This window comes from Myotis lucifugus, unplaced genomic scaffold (assembly GCF_000147115.1).
Source record: "Myotis lucifugus unplaced genomic scaffold, Myoluc2.0 scaffold_103, whole genome shotgun sequence".
NCBI classification, from domain to species: Eukaryota; Metazoa; Chordata; class Mammalia; order Chiroptera; family Vespertilionidae; genus Myotis; species Myotis lucifugus.
The window spans coordinates 4,160,441-4,175,552 of NW_005871151.1; the positions used below are offsets into that span (position 1 = coordinate 4,160,441).

The 15,112-nt window shown below is 39.0% G+C and overlaps 1 protein-coding gene across 12 annotated transcripts in view; it reads right to left on the minus strand.

Annotated features, from left to right (window-relative positions):
* Positions 1-15,112, minus strand: part of WASHC4 (WASH complex subunit 4) — a 64,149-nt gene that overhangs the window by 28,126 nt on the left and 20,911 nt on the right. For 10 of the 12 annotated variants that reach the window (XM_006092743.2, XM_023757262.1, XM_023757269.1 and 7 more), the window contains 5 exons: positions 9,825-9,951; positions 4,234-4,359; positions 1,825-1,932; positions 1,164-1,310; positions 962-1,041 (listed from right to left, as the gene is read on the minus strand). In XM_006092743.2, coding sequence (XP_006092805.1) covers positions 962-1,041; positions 1,164-1,310; positions 1,825-1,932; positions 4,234-4,359; positions 9,825-9,951 — 588 coding nt within the window. The remainder of the gene's footprint in view (positions 1-961; positions 1,042-1,163; positions 1,311-1,824; positions 1,933-4,233; positions 4,360-9,824; positions 9,952-15,112) is intronic. The other 2 variants (XM_006092744.3, XM_023757265.1) reach the window with 2 other exon arrangements.

The following is a 15,112-nucleotide window of genomic DNA, read 5'->3' on the forward strand; positions in this document are numbered from 1 at the left end:
ATTAGACTAGTAGCCCAGTGCACCAATTCATGCACACTGAAAGGAAATTAATTAGAAATATTTTAATATCGCTATTCACCCTTTCTCTATAATAGTAGTGTCAACCAAATTCACAATCGACAATGACAGATCAAAACACACAGGTGCGATTGGAGCTAGCGAGAGCTTTGTATGTATCGTGCATGCGTGAGTCAAGTTAGCCTTGTATAGATATAGAACAAATTTGCTTAATTAGACCTGCTTTCTGACTTAGGTAAATTTTTTCCAGTCCAGTGAAGCACCCCAACTTCTCTTTCAGGTAACTGTCAGCAACACAGCAGTAAATATCAACATGAAGCAGATTATTATCATAGATCACACAAGGAGAACAAAGAGTAAAATATTTAACTGCAGCAGTGTTTGACTATATTCTGCGCAGTGAGAAAACCTGAAGTCATTTTCTTACTTCCTTTTAGTTGGGTCAAGTTTCTAAGCTTTCTAAATCTGTTTTCCAGCTAATGAAAAGAAAATAGGATTCTACCAAGTCTCCTATCTACCTATTCCAGGACTTCCATGAGGATCAAATGAGATGAGGCTCGGGAAAACACTTCACAGAAATTTGGTTACAGTGTAAAGTGTTTGCACCTGGCTATAAAGCAAGTCGTGGTCCTGGGCTGAAGAAACTGCAAGGAGGCTAGTTGTCACTAGGGAGAGGAAGCCAGGCGTTGCTACATGACATCATTACCCGGACAGAGGGAAGGACACTTAGCATATTAGCCTTTTATATATTTTTTTTTGAAAGAAAGAGGGAGAAACAGATGTGAGTGAGAAACGATCTGCTGCCTCCAGCATGCCCCCAAGCATGTGCCCTGACCAGCAATCAAACTGGCAACCTTTTGGTGCACAGAATGACACTCAACCAAGCTACACAGTCCAGGGCATTAACCCCACCTTTCGAGTATCATTATAAATCCCTACTTACCTTTCTCTAAGTTCACTGATAAGATCCAGCTTTTTCAAGACTACTTGAAGTGGAAAGAGTTCTTCATCTTTAAATGTTTTCTATCAGGTAAGAGAAAAAAAGGCAGAGAAGTTGCAGTCAAAGTAAGAACAGGGTCAATGAGAAGAAAATTATGAAATCTCAGGTCTTATTTTTATTACATAACTAATAGCAATACACTTACCAATTGTGTGCCAACACTGAGTGCCAAAGAAACAATAAGGCGTCTTTGCTTTGTGCTTGGTCCATTTAGAGTGTTTTCAGCCAAAACTAAAGCAGAGAGCACATCAAGACGCTGTTCACTATATTTTTTGTCAGAAATTACTCTTTTCTTAAAGATAAAAGAGAAAACAGGACATATTAGCTTTATTTCTGAGGCAATAACAAAAGATTCAGAAGAACATCTTCTCAATAATCTTTTCCATGATTCACTTTAAGAGAGCTTCAACAATACTTTCCCTGTTGAGTGTCTTCTGACGCTGTTGTGTGCTTTATTACTCCTGCAACATTATCAATTAGCACTGTTAGGGACAGCAAATCTATATCAGACATACTTTAAGATTTCCATTACTAATTTAATAAGGAAATATTTTCTTTTAAAAAGATACATCATAATTTAAAACTACATACAATATCACTTTTTAATGTGTTTATTACATGCTACAAGTTCGGAGAAAGATAACCCTGAGCACTCTAGTGAAAATCACAAAATACTGTGGAGATAAATAAACAAGAATATTATGTTTGAAGGAATGGAGTAACAGGCTGAACCAGAAAACACATACAAAGCAACAGAAAAATAAACTAAACGGCTAATTATGCTGAATATATAACAACTTTCATACCTTGGCCACAGAAATGGAATTAAGAGCCTGATGTTGAAGGTGCTGGGTTATATGTGAAACTGAATCAGCTACAACCATGCTTCTCCTGTAGAACATATGCTCTATGGCCTAAAAAAGACCAGAAGTAATTTTGAAAAAATTAACTTAAAACTTTTAGGCAAAATTACAGAATATTTTTATTACCTGGGGCTAGGTAAAGAACTTATAAATGAGATGCAAAAAGCACTACCATAAAGGGTAAGGTTGGTAAATTCAAGTATTATACAATTAAGAATTTCTGTTCATCAAAAACCACTATAAAGAAAATAAAAAGGCAAGCCAAAGTATGAGAAAATATTTGCCACACACAAGGGATTAGTAGTTAGAATATTAAAGACCCCAAGTGCATGAAATATTTTTAAAGACATAATTCAATATAAAACTGAACGAAAGACATGAACAGATTTTACACAAAAGAAACAGATACTAAATTTTGAAAAGATGTTATCATTAATAATCAGAAAAATAAACATTAAAGTCATAATCAAAACCATTTATATACACTAATTTGTCAAAAACAAATAAGCCTTATAATACCAATATTGGTCAGTTGGGGAACAATGGGAAGTCTAATATATTCTGGGAGGTATGTAAAGTGATGTAACTACTTTGGAAAATAATTTGGCATCATCTTGGAAAGTTGACAATGTACATAACACAATCCAATCCTATATAATACCTCAGAAAAACTCTTGGCACAAGTACACCAAAAGACATATACAAAAATGACAGCAACCCGAAAATTCATCCACAGGAAAGCTTCACAGCAATGGAAAGGTCAGAACTACAGCTATTCATCTCAATATGGACAAGTTCAAAAACAAAATTTTGAGTAAAAAAAGGTAAGTCAAAGAATACATGAAGAATTATTCCATTAATATAAACTTCAAAAACATATATAACTGAACAATGAATGGTCTATAGATTCATCCTTATGTGGTAAACTAAAAATAAAAACAAGGGAATGATAAGCATAAAATTCAGGACAACAGTTTCCTGAGGGGACAGGATAAGATGCAATCAGGAGAGACAACACAGGGGGGTTTGAAAATATAAATAACACTAGTATTCTATTTCTTAATTGTGATGATAGTTTTTTAGTATTTATTATCTTTAATTAGCTGATATTCACTTCTGTATTTATATTTCTTAAAAATTAAATATAGCTGGTAACATTTCCTTAGAGAAAAAAACTAAAAATCCAAAGGCACAATTTCCAAAAAAAATCTCTATTTCCTAAGCCAGTGATGGCGAACCTATGACACACGTGTCAGAGGTGACACGCGAACTCATTTTTTTGGTTGATTTTTCTTTGTTAAATAGCATTTAAATATATAAAATAAATATCAAAAATGTAAGTCTTTGTTTTACTATGGTTGCAAATATCAAAAAATTTCTATATGTGACACGGCACCAGAGTTAATTTAGGGTTTTTCAAAATGCTGACACGCTGAGCTCAAAAGGTTCGCCATCACTGTCCTAAGCTAACCTAAAAGCATTACTAGCAGAAATTTACAAGTATCTCTTAATTTCAATTTTTAAAAGAGGTTATGTAGACTCTTCTGCTTAAAGGGGCTTTTATTTTGAATTATATAGAGTAAGCTAAGAAATACTTTACCATATTTCCAGAAGTATACTCTGGTTCTTAATTTATTTGACCACTCCTATAAATACTACTAGACGACTATTCAAATCAGAAGATTACAGCACTTCCTCTAAATTACAAAATAAACAGCCACATGTTTACTATCCTCATGTGCATTTGAACACCACAAAATAATGGATAATGCTCCATGGGTATTATTTTTTTAACTCATACAACATACTTAAACTTCCACAAGTAAATCTTTGCTAATACTTAGGCTAATCTTTTCATTTTCTTTCTTTTCTGTCTCATTACATGTGAAATTTTAATGTAGTTTCAATATATTGGCCATTCATAGAATGGGGTTTTTTTTGTTTGTTGTTTTGTTTTTAATATATTTTATTGAATTTTTACAGAGAGGAAGGGAGAGGGATAGAGAGCCAGAAACATCAATGTGAGAGAAACATCGATCAGCTGCCTCCTGCACACTCCCCACTGGGGATATGCCCGCAACCAAGGCACATGCCCTTGACCGGAATCAAACCTGGGACCCTTGAGTCCGCAGGCTGACGCTCTATCCACTGAGCCAAACCGGTTAGGGCTAGAATGTTAATCATAAATTTATTTCAGTGGCTAATTCATTTATCCAAATAAGAGATAAGTACATATTCCCATAACTTGTTATTCTCATATAATCAGAATGTCAAATTTTAGAGGATCATCATAATTTAAGCCTGGGGTCATTTCTAAATTATAAAGGCAAGGCAAAATAATCTAAAACCTACCTTGAGAAGTTCAACAAGCCTGCATAATGCCTTAACTGAGGTTTTGGTCATTGGCTTTTGCATGGACATGTAGAGATTCATTGTGGTTTTAATAATATTACTAATACTATATGCATATAAGAAGCCCTATAAAAATAAAACATTGATTATAATCACATAAAAATATTTCATTTCTTTACAATTTCAATCTCTATGTAATAATTATTCATCAATTTACCAATAATTAATATTTCTAAACGTCATTTTAAAGTCACCTCTTATGATTTCTAAATACTCTTCCCCCCCCCCCACAATGTTATACATTGTAGTTAAGTTTCAAGCAGCCCTTAGAAGATTTTTTAATCTATCACATGCCAGAAATTTAGTACTGTTGAAATTATAGTATATAATCACAGTTAAAAGAATCCTTACATTAAAAAAAACCCACAAACTTCAGAAAAACTATTAGAATGTCAGGAAGATACCTCTTCCTCCATACCTTATCTGCCACACAAGAAGATAAAGGCTCCTATCTGCCTGAAGCTTAAGACAAGAGCTGAGGACTCTAAAGAACTAGGAATTTCAAAATGCTCTCTGGCCAATAAAGAAATACAAATGTATTTCTCAGTTTGAAACCACTGCCCCCTTTCCTTTTCACCTGGGCCAATACTCACAGTCCACCTGCTACCATGTTCCCTGCCTACGCTGGTGCTAATCAGGACTTTCTCTCCTCCCAGCCCAGTAAGAACAAACTCTTGCCTACCCTTCTATTCATGAAGGAAGCACATGGGTCTTTTGAGGTTAAAAAAAAAAAATAGTGCTAATAAATCCAGGGAAACAGTAGGGCATAAGAAAATGGGACAAATATTTACATTTAGACCCAAAAAGGACACAGAAACACAAAGATAATAATGGAGACTCTTTGAGTTTATAAAGGACTAAAAAAGATACAGTTACAGGTTAGAGATGAACCTAAACTATACTACTGTGGACATGTCCAAGGAGCTCAGCTGAAGCTATATGCCAGTGATTCTGAACCTCTGTCTCCTGCCCTATCATATGTGAGAGATCAGGTACTCTCCCATCAGTAACAGTGGCTCACTAAAGGAGTGACACTCAATGTGGGGTGGGGGTTTCTCTGAACCAATAATAGCTAGGCAGTAAAAAGAGGTGCTAAATTAAGAGAATTAAGAAATGAGAGGATAACATCCTAAGAAAATTGGCAATAAGACCAAAGCTTGGGGATTCATGCAGGAAAGAGCGACAACCTTTCCTTGTCAGCTACAAGACTATAATACCAGACTCTGCCCTAGGGCAGTGATGGCGAACCTTTTGAGCTCGGTGTGTCAGCATTTTGAAAAACCCTAACTTAACTCTGGTGCCGTGTCACATATAGAAATTTTTTGATATTTGCAACCATAGTAAAACAAAGACTTATATTTTTAATATTTATTTTATATATTTAAATGCCATTTAACAAAGAAAAATCAACCAAAAAATGAGTTCGAGTGTCACCTCTGACACGTGTGTCATAGGTTCGCCATCACTGCCCTAGAGCAACACTGGGAAAGGTTAAAAAGCAGAAACAAGAAACAGCAAAAGTATAACTCTAAGGCAGGGAGAAAAAGGGGGGAGCTATCTTTTTGGGGGTAAAGAGGATACAGAATTCATGGGCTGATATCACACCACTCCCAGATAGATGGTCAATAATTTGTGAAGGATCTATATATATATAAAAGCCCAGCGACCAGAATGGCAGAAAGACCGGAATGACCAGTGGCTATGACATGCACTACAGCAGCCAACCAGCCTGATCTGGGATCCGATCGGCCCCCAACACCTCGATAGGGGGTGGGGCTGGCCGGCCAACTGCCCGCGGCCCCTCTCCCCGGCTAGCCTGGTGGGCCCCATTGGGGTGGGCTAGCCGAGCCCCACCCATGCATGAATTCGTGCACTGGGCCTCTAGTATGTATGTATGTATGTATGTGTGTGTGTGTGTGTATATATATATATACATATATATATATATATATATGTGTGTGTGTGTGTATATATATATATATGTATAGTATTTTAAAAGTATAAATGGGGAGGGAGATGTCGTGGGTCTGGTTTCTGTTAACAGCAGAATAAATAATTTGGACCAACTTTCCCACTGACAACTAGAAAATCCAGGAAAAACATTTTTAAAAACTTCTTGGAAGGCATTAAAGCTATCAAGAAAGAAGGAAATGCAAGACCAAGATCTGGGAGAATAAAGTGAGAGAACTGAGCTTGGCGATGGAGGCTACTTTCCCTTAGAGCAGTAATTTTCAACCAGAGTGCCATAAGAATTTTTAAAACATGCAATACTTATTTGGTCAGGGGCACTGACCTCTTTTCCCTAAGACTGTCAAATAAAAAAATGACAACAGTCAACACAGCAATAGCCATCCAGTGTGAATAAATCAAAAAATTATATCTATTTTTTTGTTGGATCGGCAATATATGTTTATTTTTGGTATGCCACAGAATTTTAGTAATTAATTAATGTGTACCATGAGACGAGAAAGCTTGAAAATCACTGCCTTAGGGGCTTCTGCACATTCCAAAAGAGGAAATAAAGACAGAAGCCAAACATATCTTTCAACATCTCACAGGAAGGGAAAGAGAATAAAAGTAGGAGTTCATGGTCCATAAGGAGAGGAGAGTATCCCGGTAAACCACTAGACTCTGGGTTGGGATCTTGAAAAACTACCCCTAAAAGGTAGCAGTGAACTGGGGGGAAAAAAAATAAAAACAAAAACAACAAAAAAACAGTCATCATAGGTCCCACTTCAAATCATCTCAATGCATGACTGGGTTGAGATGACCTGTGTGACTAGTTGTCCTAGACTAGATGTGAAAGATAGAGTAGACTAGAAAGGTAACACCTCTCTGGAGGAATAAAAACAATATCCAGACACTGAAATTATATCTATAGTTTTTCATACATAATGTGTAACACTATAAAATAACCAGGCATACAAAGGTAAGACAAATCCAAGAACAAGAGAAACAATAGCTAATAGAAATACTGTATCCAGATAATAAAATTATTAGATAAAAGCTTCAAAATAATTATGCCAACTATATTGAAGGAAATAAAACAAAATTATTTCAGAAGAGAACTGGAAAGTACACAAAAAAGAAACTGGAAAGTAAACTGATTAAAATTAAGAACTCCATAGATGAGCTTAATAACAAAGTAGACATAGCTGGAGGAAAATTAGAACGAGAAAAGAATAGAAAAGTATTTGAAAATTTAATGGCTGAAATTTTCCCACAAATTCCAGAAGCTCTACAAATCCTAAGCAGCACAAACACCCACAAAAAAAACCCCACATGTAGACGCATTAAAGTATATTACTAAAAAGCAAAAAGTAAATCTTATAAGCAATTAAAGAATGACATATATTAACAAAGCAACAAAACTGACAGCTGACTTCTCAACAAAAACAAAGGAAGCCAGAAGACAATAAAATGGTACCTTTAAAAGCTGAGGGGGGGGTGGGGGGGAGCAGGGGAATTCCTACCATCCTAAAATTCTACATGTAGCAAAACTACCTTCAAAAATGAAGTTAAAATTAAGACATTCCGACAAAAAACTATGATTAACTCATCAACAGAAAGTCATTTTAAATTAAATACTAACAGGTATTCCATAAATAGAAGGATGAAGAGATGCAGGAAGGAAGAAAATCAACAGAATGGGAAAAAATTGGGGTAAATATAAATGAACACTGACTATAAAAAACAGCAACAGCAGCAATAATACCTTGTGAGGTTTAAAATATATAGAGAAACAAAGTACAGAGCAACAGCACAGTGAGAGGATGATAAAGAGAATTAAAGTGGTTTAAAATCCTTACACTGTCTGAAAAGTGGTAAAACTATTACTTTACGTTGGAGTTGAATGAGTAAATCGTGCATCTTAAAATCTCTACATGCCGAGACTGGTTTGGCTCAGTGGATAGAGCGTCGGCCTGCGGACTGAAGGGTCCCAGGTTCGATTCCGGTCAAGGGCATGTACCTGGGTTGCGGGCACATCCCCAGTGGGAGATGTGCAGGAGGCAGCTGATCGATGTTTCTCTCTCATCGATGTTTCTAACTCTCTATCTCTCTCCCTTCCTCTCTGTAAAAAATCAATAAAATATATTTAAAAAAAAAATCTCTACAGCAAGCATGTCAAACTCAAAGGCTAATACGGGCCAAATAAACGAGGCATGTGGCCCATGGGCCGAGAGTTTGACATGCTTGCTCTACAGTAACTATTTAAAAAACAGTATTCAAATTCAAAAGACAGCAAAAAAGAAAAGGGACCTAGAAGAAGTGAGACAAATAGAAAGCAACTAGTCAGGTGATAGTTTTAAATTCAAATACATCAGTAATAACATGTACAGAAAACGGTTTAATGAAAAAATAAATATGATCAGATTGGGGGAAAATGTATGGTGCTTATAAAATACACACATTAAATATCAGGAGCCAAACAGGTTGCAAGTAAAAGAAGAAAAAAAGACATACTATATAGACCTTAACTAAAAGAAAACTGTTACAGGTATGTTATAATCACACAAAATAGACCTACAACTAGAGAAAAAAAGGGACATTTCATAATTTAATTCACAAGGAAAACAATTCTCAAAGTTATGCACTTACTTAGTATCAAACTATATACAACAAAAACTGACAAAGCTACAAGGATAAATGGACAAATCCACAGTATCAGTGGGAGAGTCTACCCCAATTCTCTCCATAAATGATAGACTACGTAGCAAAATCATTAACAAACATGACCTATTTGACATATACAGAACACTATAACCAACAAATGCATTACACATTCTTTTCAAGTGTCCGTGAAATGTTTACCAAAGCTACCAAAGGCTGGGCCATAATGCAAACCTCAATAAATTTCAAAATACGGAAATTATTTTAGTATTGCTAAAATTAATAAAAAGATAAATAGGAAACCCTCATATACTTAGAAACTAATAAATCTCTTTCCGAACAGCCACAGATCAAAAAAGAAATCACAGCTCTAGCCGGTTTGGCTCGGTAGAGCGTTGGCCCGTGGACTGAAGGGTCCCGGGTTCAATTCCAGTCAAGGGCATGTACCTAGGTGGCAGGCTTGATCCCTGGCCCTCGTTGGGGCTCATGTGGGAAGCAACCAATCGATGTGTCTCTCTTTCTGTCTCTCCCCTCCCTTCCACTCTCTCTAAAAATCAATGGGAAAATATCCTTGGGTGAGTATTAGCAAAACACACACACACACACAAAAAAAAATCACAATAAAAATTATGAAATATTTTGAACTAAATGATAATGTAAACCCAACACATTGAAACATATATACAGCAAAAAAAGTCTTGCTTTAAAGAAAATGTAGAGATTGAAATGCATATATTAGAAAATCTAGATTAATTACAAAAAATAAAACAGACCAAATGTAACCTAATCTATTTCAATTAAACACACACACACACACAAATGTATCCTATCCTTTCCAATTTTTTTGAAGTGTAACTTCCGTGAATTATATTAACAAATAAATGAGACCCAAAATATTCTAAGTAAGAGGATGCAACTACCTGTATAAAAACATTACATCTACTGGTGAGGTCTTCAGCAAATTTATCCATTCTCTGCTCTTTAGATAAAATAGATTCCATTTTCATCATCCATGAGCTCACAAAGACGTAGTAAGACTGTACATCTCTAACAAAGGAAAATATTGGGGTTACTCAGCACAGAAAATAAAACTTACTTCCATTTATTCGTATTAGTTGGAATATTTCCTTAAGTAGCCATTTCATCTTTCTGGTTTTCAAAATACAGATATGATATATATATAATTCATTCATTCAACAAATATTTATTGAATGCCTATACAAACCTATGCTGAGAACAAAAATCAGCAGTAAATAGGCAAAAATCCCTATCCCCATGAAGTTTACATTCTAAAAAGGTGCACTGTTTAATAAAGAAGTCAATAATTAAACTCTCTAAGAAGTCAAATGATATGTGCTATAGAAAATATACAGTCAGGAAACGAGATAGGGACTGGGATAGTGGGTACAATTTTAAATACAGTGATCAAAGAAGGTCCATTGAAAAGGTGATTTTAGGCAAGATTTGAAGATGAATGAGTAATCTATGCAAATATCTGAGAAGAAAATTCTAGTGAAGTAACCAATGAAAAACATGTTAAAACAGTAAGTGTGTCTGGCATGTTCAAGTAATACCAAAGAAGTCAGTGGGGCACAGAGAGCCTGAATGAAATCAAAAGGAGATCAGAGAGGTAGAGGGGTAGGGGCTTAGGGGAGCAGGAAAAGTGGAGAGTGGGGCAGGCCTTGTTAAGAGTAAGAACTTCAGTGGAAACTCACTAGAGATCTGAGCAGAATGACTTGATTTAACTTTGAAGAGGATCAATACACATTGGCCGATATGTTGAAAGGAAACTATAAAGGGAATGATGATAAAAGCAGGAAAACCACTTAGGATGCTACTGTGATAATGCAGAAGGGGATGGCAGCTTGAACCAGAATGGGAGTGGAGATGGTCAAAATCCTATATAAAACCCTAATATGTAAAACGAACAAACGGCAGAACGACTGGTCGCTATGACGCGCACTGACCTCCAGGGGGCAGATGCTCAATGCCGGAGCTGCCTCCTGGTGGTCAGTGCACTCCCACAGGGGGAGCACCGTTCAGCCAGAAGCCGGGCTCATGGCTGGCGAGTGCAGCAGCGGTGGCGGGAGCCTCTCTCGCCTCCGGGGCAGTGCTAAGGACTCCTCAGGGGATGTCCGACTGCTGGCTTAGGCCCACTCCCCTCAGCCAGCAGTCAGACATCCCACAAGGGGTCCTGGACTGTGAGAGGGCGTAGGCCAGGCTGAGGGATTCTCCCCATGCCCCCCGCCCCGCCCCTGCAGTGCACAAATGTCGTGCACCAGGCCTCTAGTCTGACCATAAAAGCCAATATTTATTGCATGCTTACCATACGCCAGTCATTGTTCTAAGCACCTGACACAAATTAACTAGTTCAATCCTCACACTAACCTTGTGAGGTAGGCATTATGATCTCCATTTTACAGTAGAGGAAACTGACACGCAGAAGTTATGTGCCCAAAATCATATAACTAATATGTGAGTCAAGATTCAATCCCAAATCTAGGAAGCTTTCCCATCCTGGAAAGACTTAATATAATTACATGCAGGTTGAATACAAACACTAAAGCACTGTACCAATGCATCTCAAATCATTCAAGACAGGAACTTTTAGCCCACATGCTGTTTAAACTATACTTTAAAATATAATTTTAAAAAGTTAGTGTGCAAAAAATGAACAATTCCCCTTTGTGAGATCTGACTTTACCAACTCTTTTTAAAAACCATCTAGTTAGATAAGGTTGAGAAATGTCTCAGTACTGCCAGTCAGAATTAGCTAAAGAACAGTACTTCAGGGCAAGAGACAGAAGAGACCCACTTGATTAAGATGAGAATCCCACAGAGGTTGTTGGCCAGCCATACTGCCAAGCAACTGATAATCTCAAAAATTCCGTTAGTCTGAAGAGGGATTATTCCAAAATTTATAATAAATGTGTTTTAAGGAGGTGAAACCTCACCACCAAATCTGAGAAAAATGACTTCTACTGAGACAGGATTTCATTAGACAAAAGACACCAATACTGTACTCTTGGCTTCACCTAGAATGATGCTAAAGTGTATTATTTGACTTGTGGGTGATTCAGTGTAAAAGTCTGGAACACACAGAAAGAGCAGGGTCCCAGGGCAACACCTCCACTTCTGAGGAGGAGACTATGATCAGGACTCAGCAGGGATACAATGTACAGAAGGGAACAGAAAGGTTGTGAACAAGGACAGAAGAAAGGGGCCTAGACGATGGAGTGCTCCCAGACAGCAATCATGTCAATAACATGATGAAGAAGACTAACACACAGTATTCACTCAGTTTTAGATCAGAGTATGCAGGATAAAGCAGAGGTTTGTCTGTCACCCCTATATCCAGACACCAGATAATCTTGGTCTGCTGTAAATATATACAAATGAAGCTGCTTTTAAGTTTTAAAAAGTTAACTGACAAAGAGAGTCCAAAAATGGCCAAGGGTCCTGTCAGACTATCAGCTTAATTTCAAAGTACAAACAGGAAAAAAAATAAATCTCCTGCGCCAATATAAAGCACTAAACAGTGTCAACACAGAGTTTAAAGCAGTGGTTCTCAACCTTCCTAATGCCCCGACCCTTTAATACAGTTCCTCATGTTGTGGTGACCCCCAACCATAAAATTATTTTCGTTGCTAGTTCATAACGGTAATTTTGCTACTGTTATGAATCGTAATGTAAATATCTGATATGCAGAATATATTTTCATTGTCACAAATTGAACATAATTAAAGCATAGTGATTAATAACAAAAACAATATGTAATTATATATGTATTTTTCGATGGTCTTAGGCGACCCCTGTGAAAGGGTCATTCGACCCCCAAAGGGGTCGCAACCCACAGGTTGAGAACTGCTGGTTTAAAGCAAAGGTTAATACCTCTATCCTCTAATGTCAGTATTCCCAGTGTCAAAATAATTGTGAATGAAAAGCAAAATGCAGCAACCTACAAACCTTGAACCCCAGTCAAGAAGTGGCTGGTGCACTTGGCTAGTTGGGGTCTATTGTATAGTGAGGGGCAAAAAAACTGTCCCCAACTGCTTCTTCCTCACTTACATAATGAACTCTGGAGCATGACTGGGACAGCTTGGTTACCCCTTCAACTTTTTCTAAAATGTTAGACAAAGCTCATATTGATCACACCATCTCCCCTGTCATGGGTTTCACTAGAGTGGAGTTTCTATGACAGAATTGAAGGACAATGAAAAAAGCACTCTCCCCTCCAGGTTCATGGAATTCTATAGTGACTGTATATCTTTAAAATCAAAGAATTTAGAAATATAAAACCTTAACATGTGGAGTCTTTGAAAGTCAACTTATTCAACCTCCCACCTATCAGACTCACTTCCCACAGCACCTTGGACTGGTGGTCATCATGCTCTGCCCACGTAGGTCTAGTGAAAGTGGACATTACCTCTCAGAGCAGCCTACACAACACTACCCGTTGCAGAGGCTCCAGGGTAGGATCGGCATATGTTTGCATGTCCTCTCTGACATGTACTTAGCTGTGTGACCTGGCAAAGTTCATGTCTCTAAGCCTCATTTTTCCTATCGAAAAATGGGATAAAAATAGTACTACTGAGTAGTTAATAGCTTATGCTCTAGAGCTGGACTGCCAGGTTCTGCCACCTACTAGTTGTTTAATTTTGGGCAAGTTTAATCTTTCTGTACTTTAGTTTTCTCATCTATAAAATGGTAATAACAACCATATCTACCTCATATCGTTTTTTGATGACTAAAGATGATACATATGAAATTCCTGAAATAGTTGCTGGCTTATCAAAAGTACTGGACAAATATTAGTTGTAACGTTTATTACTTTCCACATAAGAAGATTGTTATAGGTTTTACATAAGACACTGTTTAAAGCCTTTAGCATAACGCCTGCTAAATAGTTAAGAGCTCGATAATGTTGGCAATTATTATTAACTAGAGGCCCGGTGCACAAAAATTTGTGCACTCGGGGGGGAAGGGGGGGTCCCTCAGCCCGGCCCGTGCCCTCTCGCAGTCTGGGACCCCTCAGGAAATAACGACCTGCTGGCTTAGGCGTGCTCCTGGGTGGCAGAGGGCAGGCCCAATCCCTAGGTGCAGCCCCTGGTCGGGCTCAGAGCAGGGCTGATTGGGGAGTTGGGGCGCCGCCCCCTGTCATGCACAGAGCAGGGCGAATTGGGAGGTTGCGATGCCACCCTCAGTCACGCTCAGGGTAGGGCTGATTGGGGGGTTGGGGCACCACCCCCTATCACACTCAAGGCAGGGTCAATGGGGAGGTTGCGGCGCCACCCCCTGTGATGCACAGAGCAGGGCCAATCAGGGGGTTGGGGCACTGCCCCCTGTCACTCACAGAGCAGGGCCAATCAGGGGGTTGGGGCACTGCCCCCCCCCCCACCGTCACGCACAGAGCAGGGCCCATCAGGGGGTTGGGGAGCTCCCCCCTGTCACGCACAGAGTAGGGCCGATAGGGGAGTTAGGGCACCGCCCCCTGTCACAAACACAGCAGGGTGGATCAGGGGGTTGGGGCGCCGCCCTCTATCACCCACAGAGCAGGGCCGATCAGGGGGTTGGGGCGCCACCACTGTCACACTCAGGGCAGGGCCGATGGGGAGGTTACGCCACCCCCTGTCACACACAGAGCAGGGCCGATCAGGGGGTTGGGACGCCACACACTGTCACACACAGAGCCGCAGGGCGATCAGGGGGTTTGGGCGCTGCACCCTGTCATGCTGATCTGGTGCCAGGAGGCCTCACGGCTCCGCTGATCCCGGTGCTGGGAGGCATATTACCCTTTTACTATATAGGATAGAGGCCTGGGGGCCGGCTGGTTTGCCCTGAAGGGTGTCCTGGATCAGGGTGGGGGTCCCCACTGGGGTGCCTGGCCAGCCTGGGTGAGGGGATGATGGCTGTTTGCAGCTGGTCACACACCCTTCAGGGTGGGGGTCCCCACTGGGGTGCCTGGCCAGTCTGGGTGAGGGGCTGAGGGCTGCTTTCAGGCTGGCGGTTTTGACTGAAGCTCCCAACCACTCCTTTTTTTTTTTTTTTTTTTTCTTCTGGGCCAGCTTTAGCTCTGGCTCTAGCTCTGAGGCTTCCGCTGCTGGTTTGTTTGCCGTTCTATAATCGAAACAACGTATAACTTCAGCTCTGAGATCCCAACCCTATATTTGTTAGAATGTTTCAAACTGCCAGCTCAGAGGCCGGCAAG